The 15,042-nt window shown below is 36.8% G+C and overlaps 1 protein-coding gene across 1 annotated transcript in view; it reads right to left on the bottom strand.

Moving 5' to 3' along the window:
* Positions 1-15,042, bottom strand: part of LOC107742541 (mineralocorticoid receptor-like) — an 84,494-nt gene that overhangs the window by 12,270 nt on the left and 57,182 nt on the right. The window contains exons 4-6 of the mRNA XM_016555554.1: positions 7,099-7,215; positions 4,817-5,134; positions 1,920-2,064 (exon numbers count right to left, since the gene is read on the bottom strand). Coding sequence (XP_016411040.1) covers positions 1,920-2,064; positions 4,817-5,134; positions 7,099-7,215 — 580 coding nt within the window. The remainder of the gene's footprint in view (positions 1-1,919; positions 2,065-4,816; positions 5,135-7,098; positions 7,216-15,042) is intronic.

Raw genomic sequence — 15,042 nt, 5'->3', positions numbered from 1 at the left:
GCTAGAAACGGCCCTGCATGCATGCCGATCTGTCTTCCAAAGCTGTCTGCCCTGCTGTCATTCTGTGCTCAGGTTTGTCTGCTTTTTGTCTGCCAGAACTGATTCTCTCTCCCGTTCTTCCAGTCTGACAGATCTTTATTTAATATCCCAACCTTCAATCTGTTTTCAGATGGAATGAAAAACGAGTTCAATTCCTCATCTCAGTACCTGTAAGAATGTCTGCCTTATAGTAGTGTCCTTACATTAGCTTTTCTAATTATTCTTTATATACAGTATATATACGTATATACATTTACATTCTGTCATAAACAATAGATTTTATTGAGAAAGACAGAAGGAAATGGCATTTGTTGTGGCTTGTCTTTCAGTTGCTATGGAGAGATGTTTCTATATAAATTGTATTAGAGGTGTGAAAGTTGGAAGAACATGCACATACAGCAGTCTGTCAAAGATCACCCTCACCCATCCATACACATATATTTCTGACTCTTTTTGACATACTTTTAGAGGACACTGAAAAGTGTCAGACTGGAAACCTGGAAACTTTTGTTTTGCTCCTCTTCAAGGCAGACATACAGTGTTTTCAATCAATATCTTTTAAGGGCACTGCTGCACTAGTCCTGCAGTGCTTCTCAGCTGGTTTTGCTTCAAGACCTAGATTTCACATGGACATTTGGCGACCAAAATATCCTTAAAACCAACCATTAAAATGTAATAATATAACAATGAACTGCACTCAGAATATGTAGAATTATTCATATGTCGTAGACTGAATGGGAAAGTTGATTGTTGCTATATGTCTTCTGAATGGATAAATGTTCTTGGCAGCCAGTATTTCTATAACTAAAAACTAATTATGGTCAGTACAAACCATTATTTCATGTATTTTGGAATGTATTATACCTTGTGTAGTTCATGAAAAAAATCTTGTCCATTTCAAAGCGTATTTATTTAGCTATAAACGGTGATATAGTACACACTACTCTAAGCACACACTATTTTCAGTGGAAACATGTTGACCTGTTCACTTTGAGACAGTATAACAGTATATATGTGCTATTTTATATACACTGGGCTGATGTAATGTAATGTGTTTATCTTACAAATATTGTGGTATTATGGATGACAACACACTGCTGCCTGCATGTGTGCCTTAAATTTCCTGCAGACAACACTTGGATTGTTGTCGCAGTCTGATATAAACAGATTCAGGGTTTGTCAGGAGTTAAAATTCAAGTCTTTGTGACTGTGCTGAAGGACTGCTAATTGTTTAGGCAATCATGAAACAAAGCTCATGTGTGCCAGAAACCTACGTGGTGGTTTGCCGTCAGGATGTGTGGAAGTCGTGTATGAGGTGATGAGAATATGTAAACACGCCAGTTAATTCTGTACTTTTTCTCAAGATCTTTCCAAGTCATTTGGCAAATACAATGAAGTGCTCCAATTCTCCTGCAGGGGTCACTGTGCTCTATTTTTACGCTTCTCCCACTACGCTCAATAAATGGACATTTAGCTTTAAAAAGCACACAATCACACTCTTTCCACTCAACACTTCTCGTCGATTGTGCTGATTATGTGCCCCATTGACCTAACTCTCGGCCATGATCAACGTTATCAAGAAGCGCTTATAGGGAAAGTGTATTTCCTAGCGGAGCAATTGAAGGGACAGTTTTGAGGTCACAGACGTACGCCTGCTGGGAGCATGCTTATTGAGCTTATCATTTTGTATTATTATCTTAACTTGTGTAACTTGAAGCACAGAATTCTTTAAACAGGGTTAACCTAAGGCCAAGGATTGTCTGTATGCTGTAGTTTATGGAAAACTGAGGTTTTTTTTCATTTACTTCAAATGTTTGGATGGAATAAATCAACAAATTTCTATATGAAGTAAATATGCGGTGTTGTGTGAGTTAGCTTACTCGTTGAAGACGAGGTCAGGGGCGAAGTACAGCATTTGGGCGTTGGTGTGTTTGTAGGATCTCCAGCTGAGGGAGAAGGAGGAGAGACACATCCAGGAATACTGGATCAGCGTGATTTGGTCCTCAATAGGTAGACTGCGGAAACCTGGGGAAAAAAATAAAGGGCAAGTTAACACAGAGCAAAGAGGCATGACTTGCCCTGAAGCAGAGCTAATACTAAGAAATAAAATAGGATCTTGCTATCCTGGGCTTTTTTTGTCACTATGAAGATATATTTGTTATATGGCAAGAGCTGCATTATGATTCTTCAAAAATTCCACAATTAACTTAAATGATTTTAGCAAATGGCTGCAATATAACAAAGAGTGAAAAATTTAAGGGGGTCTGAATACTTTCCGTACCCACTGTATATATGATAAAGGTGAGAAATTAATGATAGTTTTTTTTTTTGTTAAAAAAAACATGAAATATGCATACAAGAAATGGATGCAGATAGAAACATTGTTTGGAAAATGCAAGTTAAGTTTTAATCGTATTTACTTCTTTAGTTCATGTAATGCGTGTGGCCATTGTGAACCTAACAGTTTGCGGTTGATTCCTAGAGTGGCACAAATTTGTTCACAAATGAAAAAGTCTTGCAGTGCAGTCAGCACGATCAGGTTTACATGAATCACAGAAGGTTTCCATTCATTGTCCTGTTGTCAGAGAGAGTTAGCAATACAGCAGACTGGATTCTTGCCAAAACTCACACTGAGGGCTATAAAGTCACCCACAAGCTATAATATAAGCCACATGAGGACACACTATAAACTTATCGGTGAAGCAGAGGCTATTTTTGGCTTGTCTGCAATATGCAAATTCACTATTGACTGTAATGTGTCACACCGTTAACTTAAAATCTCTTGTGTACAATAGCTTTATCATTTCTAGGCAATCTCTGAGCGTCCCTTGTGTTCTCTTTTGTTATAAATAATAATTTCCCCACATTATCCCTTTGGAAACTGGTCCACATGTTGGTGAAACTAGTGAAATTATTGTCAATGTAACTTGCACAAACTTACAGAACTTCAAAACTTAAAGTGTTGAAATACATCCTATTTTTCCCATCAAACACTCATCTGAAACTTGTCACCTGTTTTTGACTCCTAAAATGGTTTAAAATCACATGACAAACACAGAGCAATGTGGACATAACAGAACAAAATAACTAATAATTAAACATCTGCAAGTCATCACTTGCAGATTGCCTGAGCGTGTGATGCATTGACTGCCCAAAGCCTGCCTGGATAGTCTTTGAAACTCGGTGAGCCAGTTTGCCCTGGTGTGTTTTCAGCCTTCTATTTTTATGTCCGGATATAGCAAGAAGACACCCTGGTATCAAATAATTGCAATACAGCAAATGACCATCTTGTTGCAAGGTACCTTGAAAACTTAATTTGGAATGACAAAAACAGATTTTTCCAAAATTATAATTAACTACTATACATTGTATGGGATTTTTAGTTTATAATACAGTAACATATGCTAGCAATTCTCAGTTAATCAATTACTGTTACTACAGACACAGTGAACCTCAGATTCTTCTATATGATGAGCCAACCTACTTTGGAAGCTTGTGGACTTAAATAAATAATAAACATAATAAATGCAGTTCTTTCCAGTGTTCTGTTCGTCAGAGAATCCTAAAAAAATTATCATGATTTCCATGTTTTTTTTAAGAAGCACAACTGTTTTCAACATTCAAATATTAAGAAATGTTTTTTTTTTTTTTTTTTGAGTTGCACATCACCATATTAGAATGATTTCTGAAGAATCACGGGACACTGAAGATTGATGTAATGATGCTGAAAATTCAGCTTTGCATCACAGGAATAAAGTACATTTTAAAATATTTAAAATAAAAAAATATATATTTTAAATTGCAATAATATTTCACAATATTGCTGTTTTCACTATTTTTGATCAAGTCCATTCAGTCTTGTTGAACACAGAGATATAGTATGTTAAAGGGATAGTTCACCCAAAAATGAAAAATATGTCATTAATTACTCGCCCTCATGTCGTTCCAAACCTGTAAGACCTTTGTTCATCTTCGTAACACAAATTAAGATATTTTTGATGAAATCCGAGAGCTTTCTGACCCTGCAATAGACAGCAATGCAACTGACATGTTCAAGGCCCAGAAAGGTAGTAAGTACATCATTAAAATTGTCCATGTGACATCAGTGGTTCATCATCAGTTTTATGACGCTACAAGAATACTTTTTGTGCACTAAGAAAACAAAAGTAACATCTTTATTCAACAATTTCTTCTCTTTCGTGTCAGTCTCCGCAGCACGTTCACAAGAGTGCCACGACACATGGACTATTTTATCAATGTCCTTACTACGTTTCTGGGCCTTAAACATGTCAGTTGCGTTGCTGTCTATGCAGGGTCAGAAAGCTCTTGGATTTCATCAAAAATATCTTCATTTGTGTTCTGAAGATGAATGAAGGTCTTACAGGTTTGGAACGACATGAGGGTGAGTAATTTATGACAGAATGTTCATTTTTCGGTGAACTATTCCTTTAGCATAAAATGTCAATGCTTGAAAAAGCATGAATAGTTAGGTGTGGGCTGAAGACACGGATCTTATGATCCCGAACACAATTATAGAAAATTATATTATAATTATAATTATAATTATAATTATATAGACCCTACTATACCAATGCAACCGACAGGTCAAGGATTGTATCAATATGACAGCATAGTTTCTAAGTACATTTCAGAGATCAACAGCTCAACTAATACTTGACCTTGAATTACAAAAAAGTTCAAATCTGGAGAAAATTTCCCTGTCTTTTGAGTATGCAGAAGACGGAACCTGAGAAACAAATTTGCCTTGGAAGTATACCTGGAAGTACTTTGGCCCACTTGACCACTCGGATCATCTGTTTTCCGGCGAGGTGGTTAAGGCTGGTGAGCAGGTGGTCGGTTGTGTCGGGCTGTGTGTTGTCATAGCCCGCGAACACCACTTCAGGCTCTATGAGCTCCAGGACGCTACACACGGACGGTGACAGAAACGGTGCTACCGTGGGGACGTGGGGGACAAGAGCATTGGCCGAGCTCAACTCTTTCTCCGAGGTCAGAAACGGAGGCCCGTCCTTTGAGTTCTGCAGGGAAGAATCCTCGCTAACGCTCTTCATCTTCCCCAACTTCTTGGATTTCCGTGCTGAGAAATAACAAACATATATTATTAAAGCTGTTCACTTGAGCAGCCTGATCCATTTTATGAATAATTACAATTTATGTTAAACATTGAAGGTCTTACAGTGATTTATAAGAGAGATAAATAATTTGGAATGAACAAGGTATTAATGGAAAGACCCCCAGTGTAGTCTTCAAGCAGTGTTCCTACAGTTTTTCATATCTGAAATGAGCTGGAGCTGATAGAAGTAATTATTCAAATAGAGATGGATCTTATAGCAGGGATCACAGTTTAAATCCCTGCTGTATAGATGTGACTTCTTATGTGGTTCGGGAGGATGCTGTTAATTGGCTGTGTGAGTGTTCCAATTTGATATTAATTGCAAGATTCCTGTGCCAGCAGGTTTATATCACATCAGTAAGTGAGACTGAAGGTGGCATATGTGCTAGTCCGAGTAAATGCTCAGATTTTATACTCTTGACAACTTTGTGTAAATGTTGTAGTCTTTCAGATGGATGTTTATTTATCATTTAAAATCAAATACATCTATTATATTTCTTGATGAAAAAATTGTCTATCATCAGAACCAAAAATGTCCGCTACCCCTTATACGTTCATATTTTTAGTCCGAAGATTTTCACCTAGAATGACTCAATGAGGTTCAGGAAGAATTATTAAACTCTATGTTATATATCTTCCTGCAGTACCTTCACTGACCTCCACATTTTTCATTCTACACTGGAACTTAATAAAAATGTAATATAATATTAATAATAATGTAATATCTAATTTATTGTTTGTTAGTATTGTTCTCAAGATGCTTTTTAAAGAGAGAAACAAGCAAAAAAAAAAAAAACTACAGTAACTCAGGTTTACTGCACTAAAGCTACAGTATATACTGTATTATTCAGTGATAACAGCTGGTTTAAGATAAACTATATATGCCACATACATTTGTTAAAACTGTAGTTAGTCATTTGAAAATGCGAAATGACGAGTCATCTGTCAAAAGTTACAACTCATTTACTATTTATATATTTCCATTCCAAGGGACATTTTTAAAGAAAATCGTGACTAACAAACATCAGGGAAACACGGGTAAGACAAAACCCCCCCTTTACCACAGAAATAGAATTTAGAAACCCAACCAGGTAGAGATGCAGCTTTGATCACTAACATTATACATACTCTTTTGGTTTCTGTACCCAATATTTTAAAAATGTACAAATGCAATGAAAATATTGGTATCAGTACTCGGTATCGGCAAGTACCAAAAATAAAAGTATCGGTATCGGGCGAGTACTGGAAAAAGTGGTATCGGTGCATCCCTAGTTGCAATTCTAGGCACATTACAGATGCACATGATGAAACTTCACTGGTTTTCTTTTTTTTTTTTTTCTGTTAGTATTTTTGTGTTTTTTTCATCTGTTTGGAGTCACTAGTTAATGTTTGCCTAATTCGTTGTTTTCAGGAGTTGACATGTCTGTAGTGATGTACACTGTTTGTTGAGGCTGTACTGATCAAGTTTATCAATAGTTTTATATCTTCAATATAATAATAAGCTGTCCCCCATTAGTGTGACCCTTGGCTAGCATTTGTTACACAAACAACCAAATGACTTCATCTGTATTTCACTTATTGTCTTAAAAACCATCTACCTTGGTCATTTTTTCCAGCTCACTGAGTACTGCTCAAATTGTGTCGCAATTATATTGAAAGCACAGATGTATGTGAAGCATATTTCAATATGTTCTTTTAAGTCACTTACCTTTGATAAATAAAAGACAAAAAAAAGAAAAGATTTCTCTGTAACACTGTAAATCTTCACTAAAAAAGGCAATCCCTCATATTCACAATAACATTTTGTGTTTTTTATATTCTGGATATATTTCTTATATTTTAAGATTAATGATCTCAGGTGTGCCCGTATAATTGTTTCATATCATTTCACAACAGTTTTTAGTCCCATAGTAAGTAAATTCAGTTACCCCCAAGATTCATCCCGGCTTGTAGACACTTCCGTACTCTGCATGCTGGACAGTTTTTCCTCCGAATCTTGTCAATGATACAGTCATTCCTCCCAGCACAAAGGTAGTTGTGCTGACCTGCAAGAAGAGAGAGAACATGTTCAAGATCTCTATAAAACTCTATGTATCTTTTTTTTTTTTTTTCTGTAGGAATTGTTACAGAAATTAGGAATGCGCTCTTCCATGGTTCCCATGGACAATGGTTTGTTTATAGGACTGTTAATTTAACCAATTAATTTCTATAATGAATTATTAAAAATGACATAATATATAGTTTTCTGTGGAGGCTTTTCTAAGTCATTGTGATGTGTTTTGGTTAATTTGAAAAAATGAATTAGGATGTAATGTAATTAATTCAGTGAAAAATTCAAATTTTTGATTTACTGCCCTAATGACGTAATACAAAAAAGACAGATCACTCTATTCCGTGCATTAACAAAAATGTGACCTTCACAAGGACATTGTGGTGCATTCTGGTCCTCGTGCACAGTCATCCCTTTGTGAGTATACGACGTAAAGGAGATAGCTGTCTTACACTTTACGCCCCTGCACTATTATCACAGAGGACAAATGAGCCATCCCAAACAGTGTTTCTGAGTGTGTCATGGGTTGGCTGATGTCTTGGCGCGGGACGCTATGACGCTATCCCTCATGTGCTGCCTTCCTTGGCCAAGGCCACAGCTCCTGGATCGAGCTCTCGTTTCGGAGCACCATTCCGCTCCACTGACTCGCCACACACCCACTCGCTCCACAGGCCAGAGCACGGCGCCGCAGGGCCGCATCCAGGCACCGCGGCCGTGTGCATCTCCCTCTTTCGTTCTCTTACCCATATTCCACAACCCTCTTTCACTCGTGCATCATGGGAAGGACTTCTCCGCTAAACTGCATGCCACTGGTGCTACCTACATTACATGAACGTGCTTTCCTTTAGTGCTTATGGACCGTGTGGCTAAAGACAGGCACAATGAGTGTTTTCGGTGGAGGGAAAAAATGCGCAGCGAGTCTGTCTAGAAGCTGCCAAAAAAGCCCAGGATCTGCAAACGGAGCAACAGCAGCTGTAGCCTCGCCACTATTTCTGGCTAAATCACATGACCCCTTACATAAGCCCATTTTTCTTGCTCTAAAACTGTAAACTGCGACACAGGAAACACAACGAAGCCCTCCTCCACCTCACCATCCAAACACAGACGCAAATCAGACCTGAAATCTGTTCGGCTGACTCTCGGGCCCCTTCTGACCACTGTACGCAGCTGCCCCACAAATCCTGTTAATCATTGTCCCATCAGAAGCACGTACACATAAACTGTACCATACTGTGTTTGTGTATCGGCACACATATGTGTGCGTGTAGGTGTACTAAAGCAGCAGAGAGACTGTTTGTGTACATAAGGATGGAAGGGGAACTTCACATATTGTAGCGTTTCAGTGCACTGTAGTTTGTGGATCTATATCTGTGTGGTGTTTATGTGCATTGGCTTAAAGAAATATCAGCAAGTGCGTATTGTGGTCTATCACAGTTGTAGTATGTAACTTCATTGTTTAGCTATTGTTTACTCAAAGTTTAGTTTAGAATTTTATTGTGTTTCCAGTGGGTATGTTTTTGCATGCCTTCGGTTATTCGGTTTTCTTGGTTCTTTTAGTCCGGACAAAAAAAAGAAAATGATACATTTGGTTCGCTTGGTCTTAACATTTACATTTTTAACACCTAACCTAAAGATACAAAACAAAAGACATGAGGATACGGTCACAACCCTAATTGGACAGCTTTTATGACTATATTTTGTGAATAACACCCAAAACTAAAGGTTGATCCTGGTCCGCTAGTTTGGTACAAACCAATATTCGGATGGCAGCGTTCATACTTCTTCAAATGAATCTCACTAACAAAGCAATCGCACAAGAGTTTGTTTGGTTCAAAGTTGCTGTGTGTAAACATGCCCTTAGTGTTCCTTTTCCTTGGTGAGACAAAACTAAGTCAGATAGAGATTAAAGGGATAGTTAACGTAAAATGTATTTTTGTCATAATTTACTCACTCACATATCATTCCAAACTTAAAAAAAAAATAATTATGCAGAACACAAAAGGAAATAATTTAACAAATATCTGTTTGCGTGAATTTAAGACAGTACGGTGTGAAGAATGGCAGTACATTGCACCACAAGATTGCTTTTATACGTTTTGGCGAAAAACAATTCAATATTGAAGCCATTTTAACTGTAAATTTTGTGTGCGTCATTCAACCCTTCGCACTCCAGTCCAGTAGGTGGCGAAAATGTTCACCTGCTTTTCCTGGTGTTTCTACGCACCAGCTTAAAAGGTGAAGTTTACCACAATTATTTTACTGTCAAAATTGCTTTAACTCTTTCCCCGCTAAACATGGAATTTTCTGTTATTTATGAGACAACGCTTCCCCGCCAAAACGGAATTTTCCGGGTTTCCGTGTTTGCACTGTTATACCGTCGGGGGCGCTATTACGCATCTCCTGAATGAGTCCAGAATCTCCAAATCAAAAACACATGTGAGGAAGACGCAGAAACGAGCGATCTCATATGTAAACAGATGCATATGAAAAATAATGTGATCATCAACAATAAACAGCATATAAATGAAAACTGCCTAATGTTTCCTAGTGAATTGTCGATCCAGGTCATCGTAATGCTTTGATCATCGTAATGAATATGATTCATATGTAATATTTGATAAAAACGCGATTTTCTCAGCTTTTTGCTCAAAATGTTGCATTTTTTTTATCAAACTTACCTACATTAAAGCGTTGATTAAGAAAAGAATGCTTGAAGCTAGAATAAAATGGAGTTGGCTGCCAACTTTTTTTCAAAAATGCTGGCAGTGAAAGAGTTAATATTGGGTTAGTTTTCACCAAACCATTCAGAACAATTGGAAAATGTTCAGAGAGCCACATGGACTTTTCCTCAAATCCCTGAGTGCTTTATTAAAGTGAGTTGCATTGTACAATATTTGTACTGTATTTTCCCAACCAGGTTTTTTTTTTTTTTTTTTTGGATGGGTGTGTGTGTTCTGCAGAAGAAAGTAATCCATAATGGTTTGGAACGACATGAGGTTGAGTAAATTATTTCTCATTTTGGGATTAATCATTCTCTTCTTTCACCATATTTATGGAAATACATTCTGTCAGTTTTATTTCTGAATTTTTTAGCCCTATTTAGCCTAAAATTTTGTAGATCCTTTAATCCAACAAATTCATCTCCTCATACACATTTTACCATATGCCATTAGTTCCCAAAACCTCCCTCTTATGCTTCAGTGTGCACTGAGTTTTATGCTATGGCTGAATTTGTAATACTCATACTATATCATATCAGCCTAAGTGTGTGCACGTGAAGAGCCAACATGGGGCTTCCTGTACAAGCCAGTGTCTACTTTTAGCCGACTACGTCATTCATGATAGAGGGATGCACTGAAAACCTAGCCTGTCAGCTTAGAAATGAAGCAGACATTTAAAAGGAAACTCCCTGTGAGACTCATGCAATACAATATTCACATCTTTTTTCATCTGTTTTCCAACTGCCGTGTCATTTCTGGCTTCGACTCGGACACGTGAGCTTCTCTTTTAAAACGGTTCTCCTTACGCCAAGTCTTCAGATCTGTTTTCATGGCAATACAGTGTCATGTATCTAACCTACATTTAGACCAAGAGGATTAAGCCCTTTTCTCATTAGCCGTTAGCGTAAACGACAACATAGAAAACCACAGGCCGATGGCATATGAATCAGCATCCGTCTAGTTTTTTCACCATGTACTTCAAATCTATTCCACACATGTGACTCACATCAAGCTGCTATCAGTTGTTATTGTAGAATGCTATTTCTGCAACTTTGGGGCATACTGTAAAAATTATTGAATGAAGTATATTTTACAAGAAAATACTATTTTAGTCTAATTTTGTTTGGTATGAAAAAGTCTCAGCTTTCAAATTTTGTCATTTTTTAAAATGAATTAAAACGATAAATACTGTTTTGTGGCTCTTTAATGCGTCGTGACAGATCACTGTAGCCTCAGTTCAAGCGACACCTGAACTGATCGTTTCTTCCTCTTTACTAGTTATAGCACAAAATAAACATGAATGAACATCAGAAGTATCTTGTTTCAACCGCGGAAAGACGTCAGTACACAGCATTTTTCAAGTTCAAGTCGACCAACTTAAATCTACTCTCCTGTCTGTTTTGTTTGCCGGACAAAATGTCAGATTCGGTTATATTTCGTTATGATTGGTCAGATTTGTCAGTCAAACTCCCGGCGAATGGTCAGTTATTTGTGAAATTTACAAGCAATTTCTTACCAAAATTTGTTTCAAAGTAAATCTTACACCAACACGTTCTCACTCCCAACTCGTCACATATTTACGCTTGGTCAGGACCCCTTGGCGTCACTTTTTGATGCTCAAGGTACCCCTTTTCGATATGTAGGGTCCTCCATTGCTTTCAGTTTTTTGCCTTAATTTAATGGTTTGCATGAATTTGTAAAAAATATAAATCATTTTATATAAATTTATACTTTGATTGGAGCACCTAACCCCACCCCTACCCTAAACCTACCCACTTCTGAAAAATATAAAACACGTAACAGGCGAATAAAAGTACAGTTACAGGTATTTATTGCAAAAACTTACCATTAAAAGCAGTATAAAAGTATTACAAACAAGTCGTGTTGCATTCCAAGTCTTCTGAAGCCATTCAATATCTTTATGCGAAGAAATGAGTAAAACATAAGGTTTTACTTGCTGAAAATGATCCCACTCCGTTAACGTGCTCACATCTCATTCAAAAAGATACTCCCGTACTTTAGCATGATGCAATCGGTCACAAGACACACAAGAGCCAATGGCATTTCACAACCAAGACTGAAAAAAAAAAAAATGACACTACAGCCGGTATCCTGTGCGTCAAAAAGAATTGGGAGTGAGAATGTGTTGCTTACACCAGACTTTTTCAGTGTATAAAGGGTATTCACACTGAAGTGACAAAGTGATATGCAATTTTCAGAAACTTCTGATGCCATGAGTGACAACGACAGTTAGCAAAGTTCAGATAATGATCCACCATCCAATACAGAACTTGAGTAGAAATACCTACTAGCAACCACCAGCTCTGTGAATATCTCCAGCAGGTTAATCATAATGTAAGCGCCCCTTCATTTAATGACATTACCGATTTCAGTTTCTAAACTAAGTAAATATGTTTTTCTTAATTGATGTAAACTGCAGATCTTATTTTCTGTGTTCATCCAACACGTCCACATGCAGCCTTCAGAGGGATTATTGCGTGAACTGACGCATGGGAGTTAAATTACAAACCAAAATGCAGCTGTAATCATTTATGAAAATACAGTTTTTCCAGTTTCCTCTCATCATTTGTTATTTCCACACATGCACTTCCTGCACTTTGCAGTCCTCTGCTTTCCTGTTATAAATTGTATCTGGTCCAAGGTTGAAAAGCTACTGCTTCATCTGTATACAACGTCCAGTGGAAAATGTTTTATATATTTGTACTGTATATGGAAATTAATCTCTTTCTGGTTTTGCTGTACATTAGGCTTAGGGCTGCCTTGAGGGCAACATACAGATTAATAAAGCCAGATAGTTCACAATTAGTTATTGTGATTATGATGATAAATGGATACAGTAAGAAACATCTGTCACCAACTGACCAGAATAAAGCCTTTCATAATCTCAACCGTATCAATAATACACGGTCACGACCCATGTCCCAAAATATATTGATGTTGGAAACACAGATGCCATAATGTGATAGCCGTCATCCGATTTGCTTAAACACAAAGGGTGTCTCGTTTTGCATTGATGTCAAAGAACAAAGGTATCACCCAGAAGGCGGAAGAGATGGCAGATACTGAAAGCAGCGGTGCTGTAGGCAAACACAGAGGGGTTATTTGAGGTGAGGAAAAAGGGATTGTATGACCTGTTTAGTGGACTGTATAGTTGTTCGGCCCTTTAATACTCACTGACCAATCACAGCACTCTGAGTTCTGGCATATTTCAGTATGTTTTGCCTGTCAGCCACAAGCAAGACAAAGTGAAGTTTGTGGAGTTTCACTTTTTGTCATTAAAAGCATATTTTAAATCTATCCTTAGGGCTATAAATTATGAAAGCCATTTCTGTATCAAAAAAACCTTATTTCTCACAATTGTGGCTTTATATTGTATGTTTGTGTAACTATAATGTGACTTTCTTATTGTAAAATGTATTTCACAATTGCCTTATTTTTTTACTCTTAAGATGGAAATAGTTAAAGTTTATTTTCCCTCTCAGTTAAATCATTAAATAATTACGTGTTCTGGGAATTAGGCACTTAGGGGCATCAGGTGCTACATTCTGTCTTTTTAATTAATCTTTCTTTATTGTTTCTCACTCTTTAACCCTCTACTGATGCATGATGTTTCCTTTCCAAATACACAATAAAAAAATAACTGTCATATACTGTAGACCTGTTAAAGCTCTGTGCTAAATCAGTGCAATTTTCTTCAGCATTATATTTACCAAGTAACAGAAAAGTTTTAACAACTCTTCTGAAAACTTACATTTTTTCATAATAGTCTAGCCAAGTTCAATGCAAGCCTGTAAATGATGAGTTGTGCAGGACTGACACTGAGTATCATTAAACATGATGACATACCAAGACACTGATGGCTTTTGAATAATAAGCATCTGCTGAGCTGTCTGAAAAAAACCCATATGAAAATCACAGCCAAGCTACAGACTGTGGTTTGGGAGTTTGAAACGGACAAGTGATGAGGGAATGTGTTGATGATGAGAAAACTTTGGACAGATCAACTGCATCAAACTTCTCACATATTTCACTAGGCTGTTGTAAGTTTGCCAATAAAGTAAATCTCCAACTTTAAAAACCTTGATGGCATGGCAGTGACTATACATGCGTTTATTTGCAATAATCAGAATAACAAATTACTCGGATTAAGATTTTACATGACATAAGCAAACCTCTTTAATCCTGTTTACATGCTACTTGCCATTATTTTGATTATTCGAAAGTGCTTAAAGGGATAATTCACCCAAAAAATGATAAATTCTGTAATCATTTACTCACCCTCAAGTTGTTAAAACCTGTATTAGTTTCTTTCTTCTGTTGAACACAAAAGAAGATATTTTGAAGAATGCTGGTAACCAAATAGTGGTTGGTAGCCATTGACTTCCATTGTATGGACAAAAATACTATGGCTACCGGCAACTGTTTAGTTACCAACATTCCTTATAATAACTTCTTTTGCGTTCAACAGAACAAAAGAAAGGTTTGGAACAACTTGAGAATGAGTAAATGATTATCGGGTGAACTATCAGTTAAAAAATGACTGCATTCCAGTGTTTTTGACCATGATGGCCATATCCAGTAAAATTGTAAGCATAAACTCTATTTCCTGAGCTCCCCAGATTTCAAAGCTGTGCGTGAACGTAACGGGCTTTTCCTCTCCAGCAAAAGCATGCATGCTTCGGTCAGTGAAAGAGAAGAAGAAATGTGGTGAAAGTTTATATATATGCCTACATACTGTGATTATGGTTACACTAATTATGAGTATAATCACATTAACATGATTTCAGGACTGCCTTAATCACATTATAAGTGTGAATGTAAACATAGCCAATGTCAAAATGAACCTTTTCTACTGAAATAGTGCTGTGCCAGAGCTCAGCAGGGAGAATGTCCAAACATCTCTCTAGTCTGCATACTGAAAAAATGTTAACATCCAAAATTGATTTTGATATGATTTCATATGATTTAAGTTATAGAATGAAATGTTATTTAATTTTATAAATGTCATTTAATTTAATTTTATATTTTTATATTATATATATATATATATATATATATATATATATATGTATAATTTATAT

The sequence above is a fragment of the Sinocyclocheilus rhinocerous genome, unplaced genomic scaffold (assembly GCF_001515625.1).
Source record: "Sinocyclocheilus rhinocerous isolate Xijiao unplaced genomic scaffold, SAMN03320098_v1.1 scaffold1158, whole genome shotgun sequence".
NCBI lineage: Eukaryota > Metazoa > Chordata > Actinopteri > Cypriniformes > Cyprinidae > Sinocyclocheilus > Sinocyclocheilus rhinocerous.
Note: the sequence above shows the minus strand (reverse complement) of the source record. Positions and strands in the feature narration are given on the sequence as shown.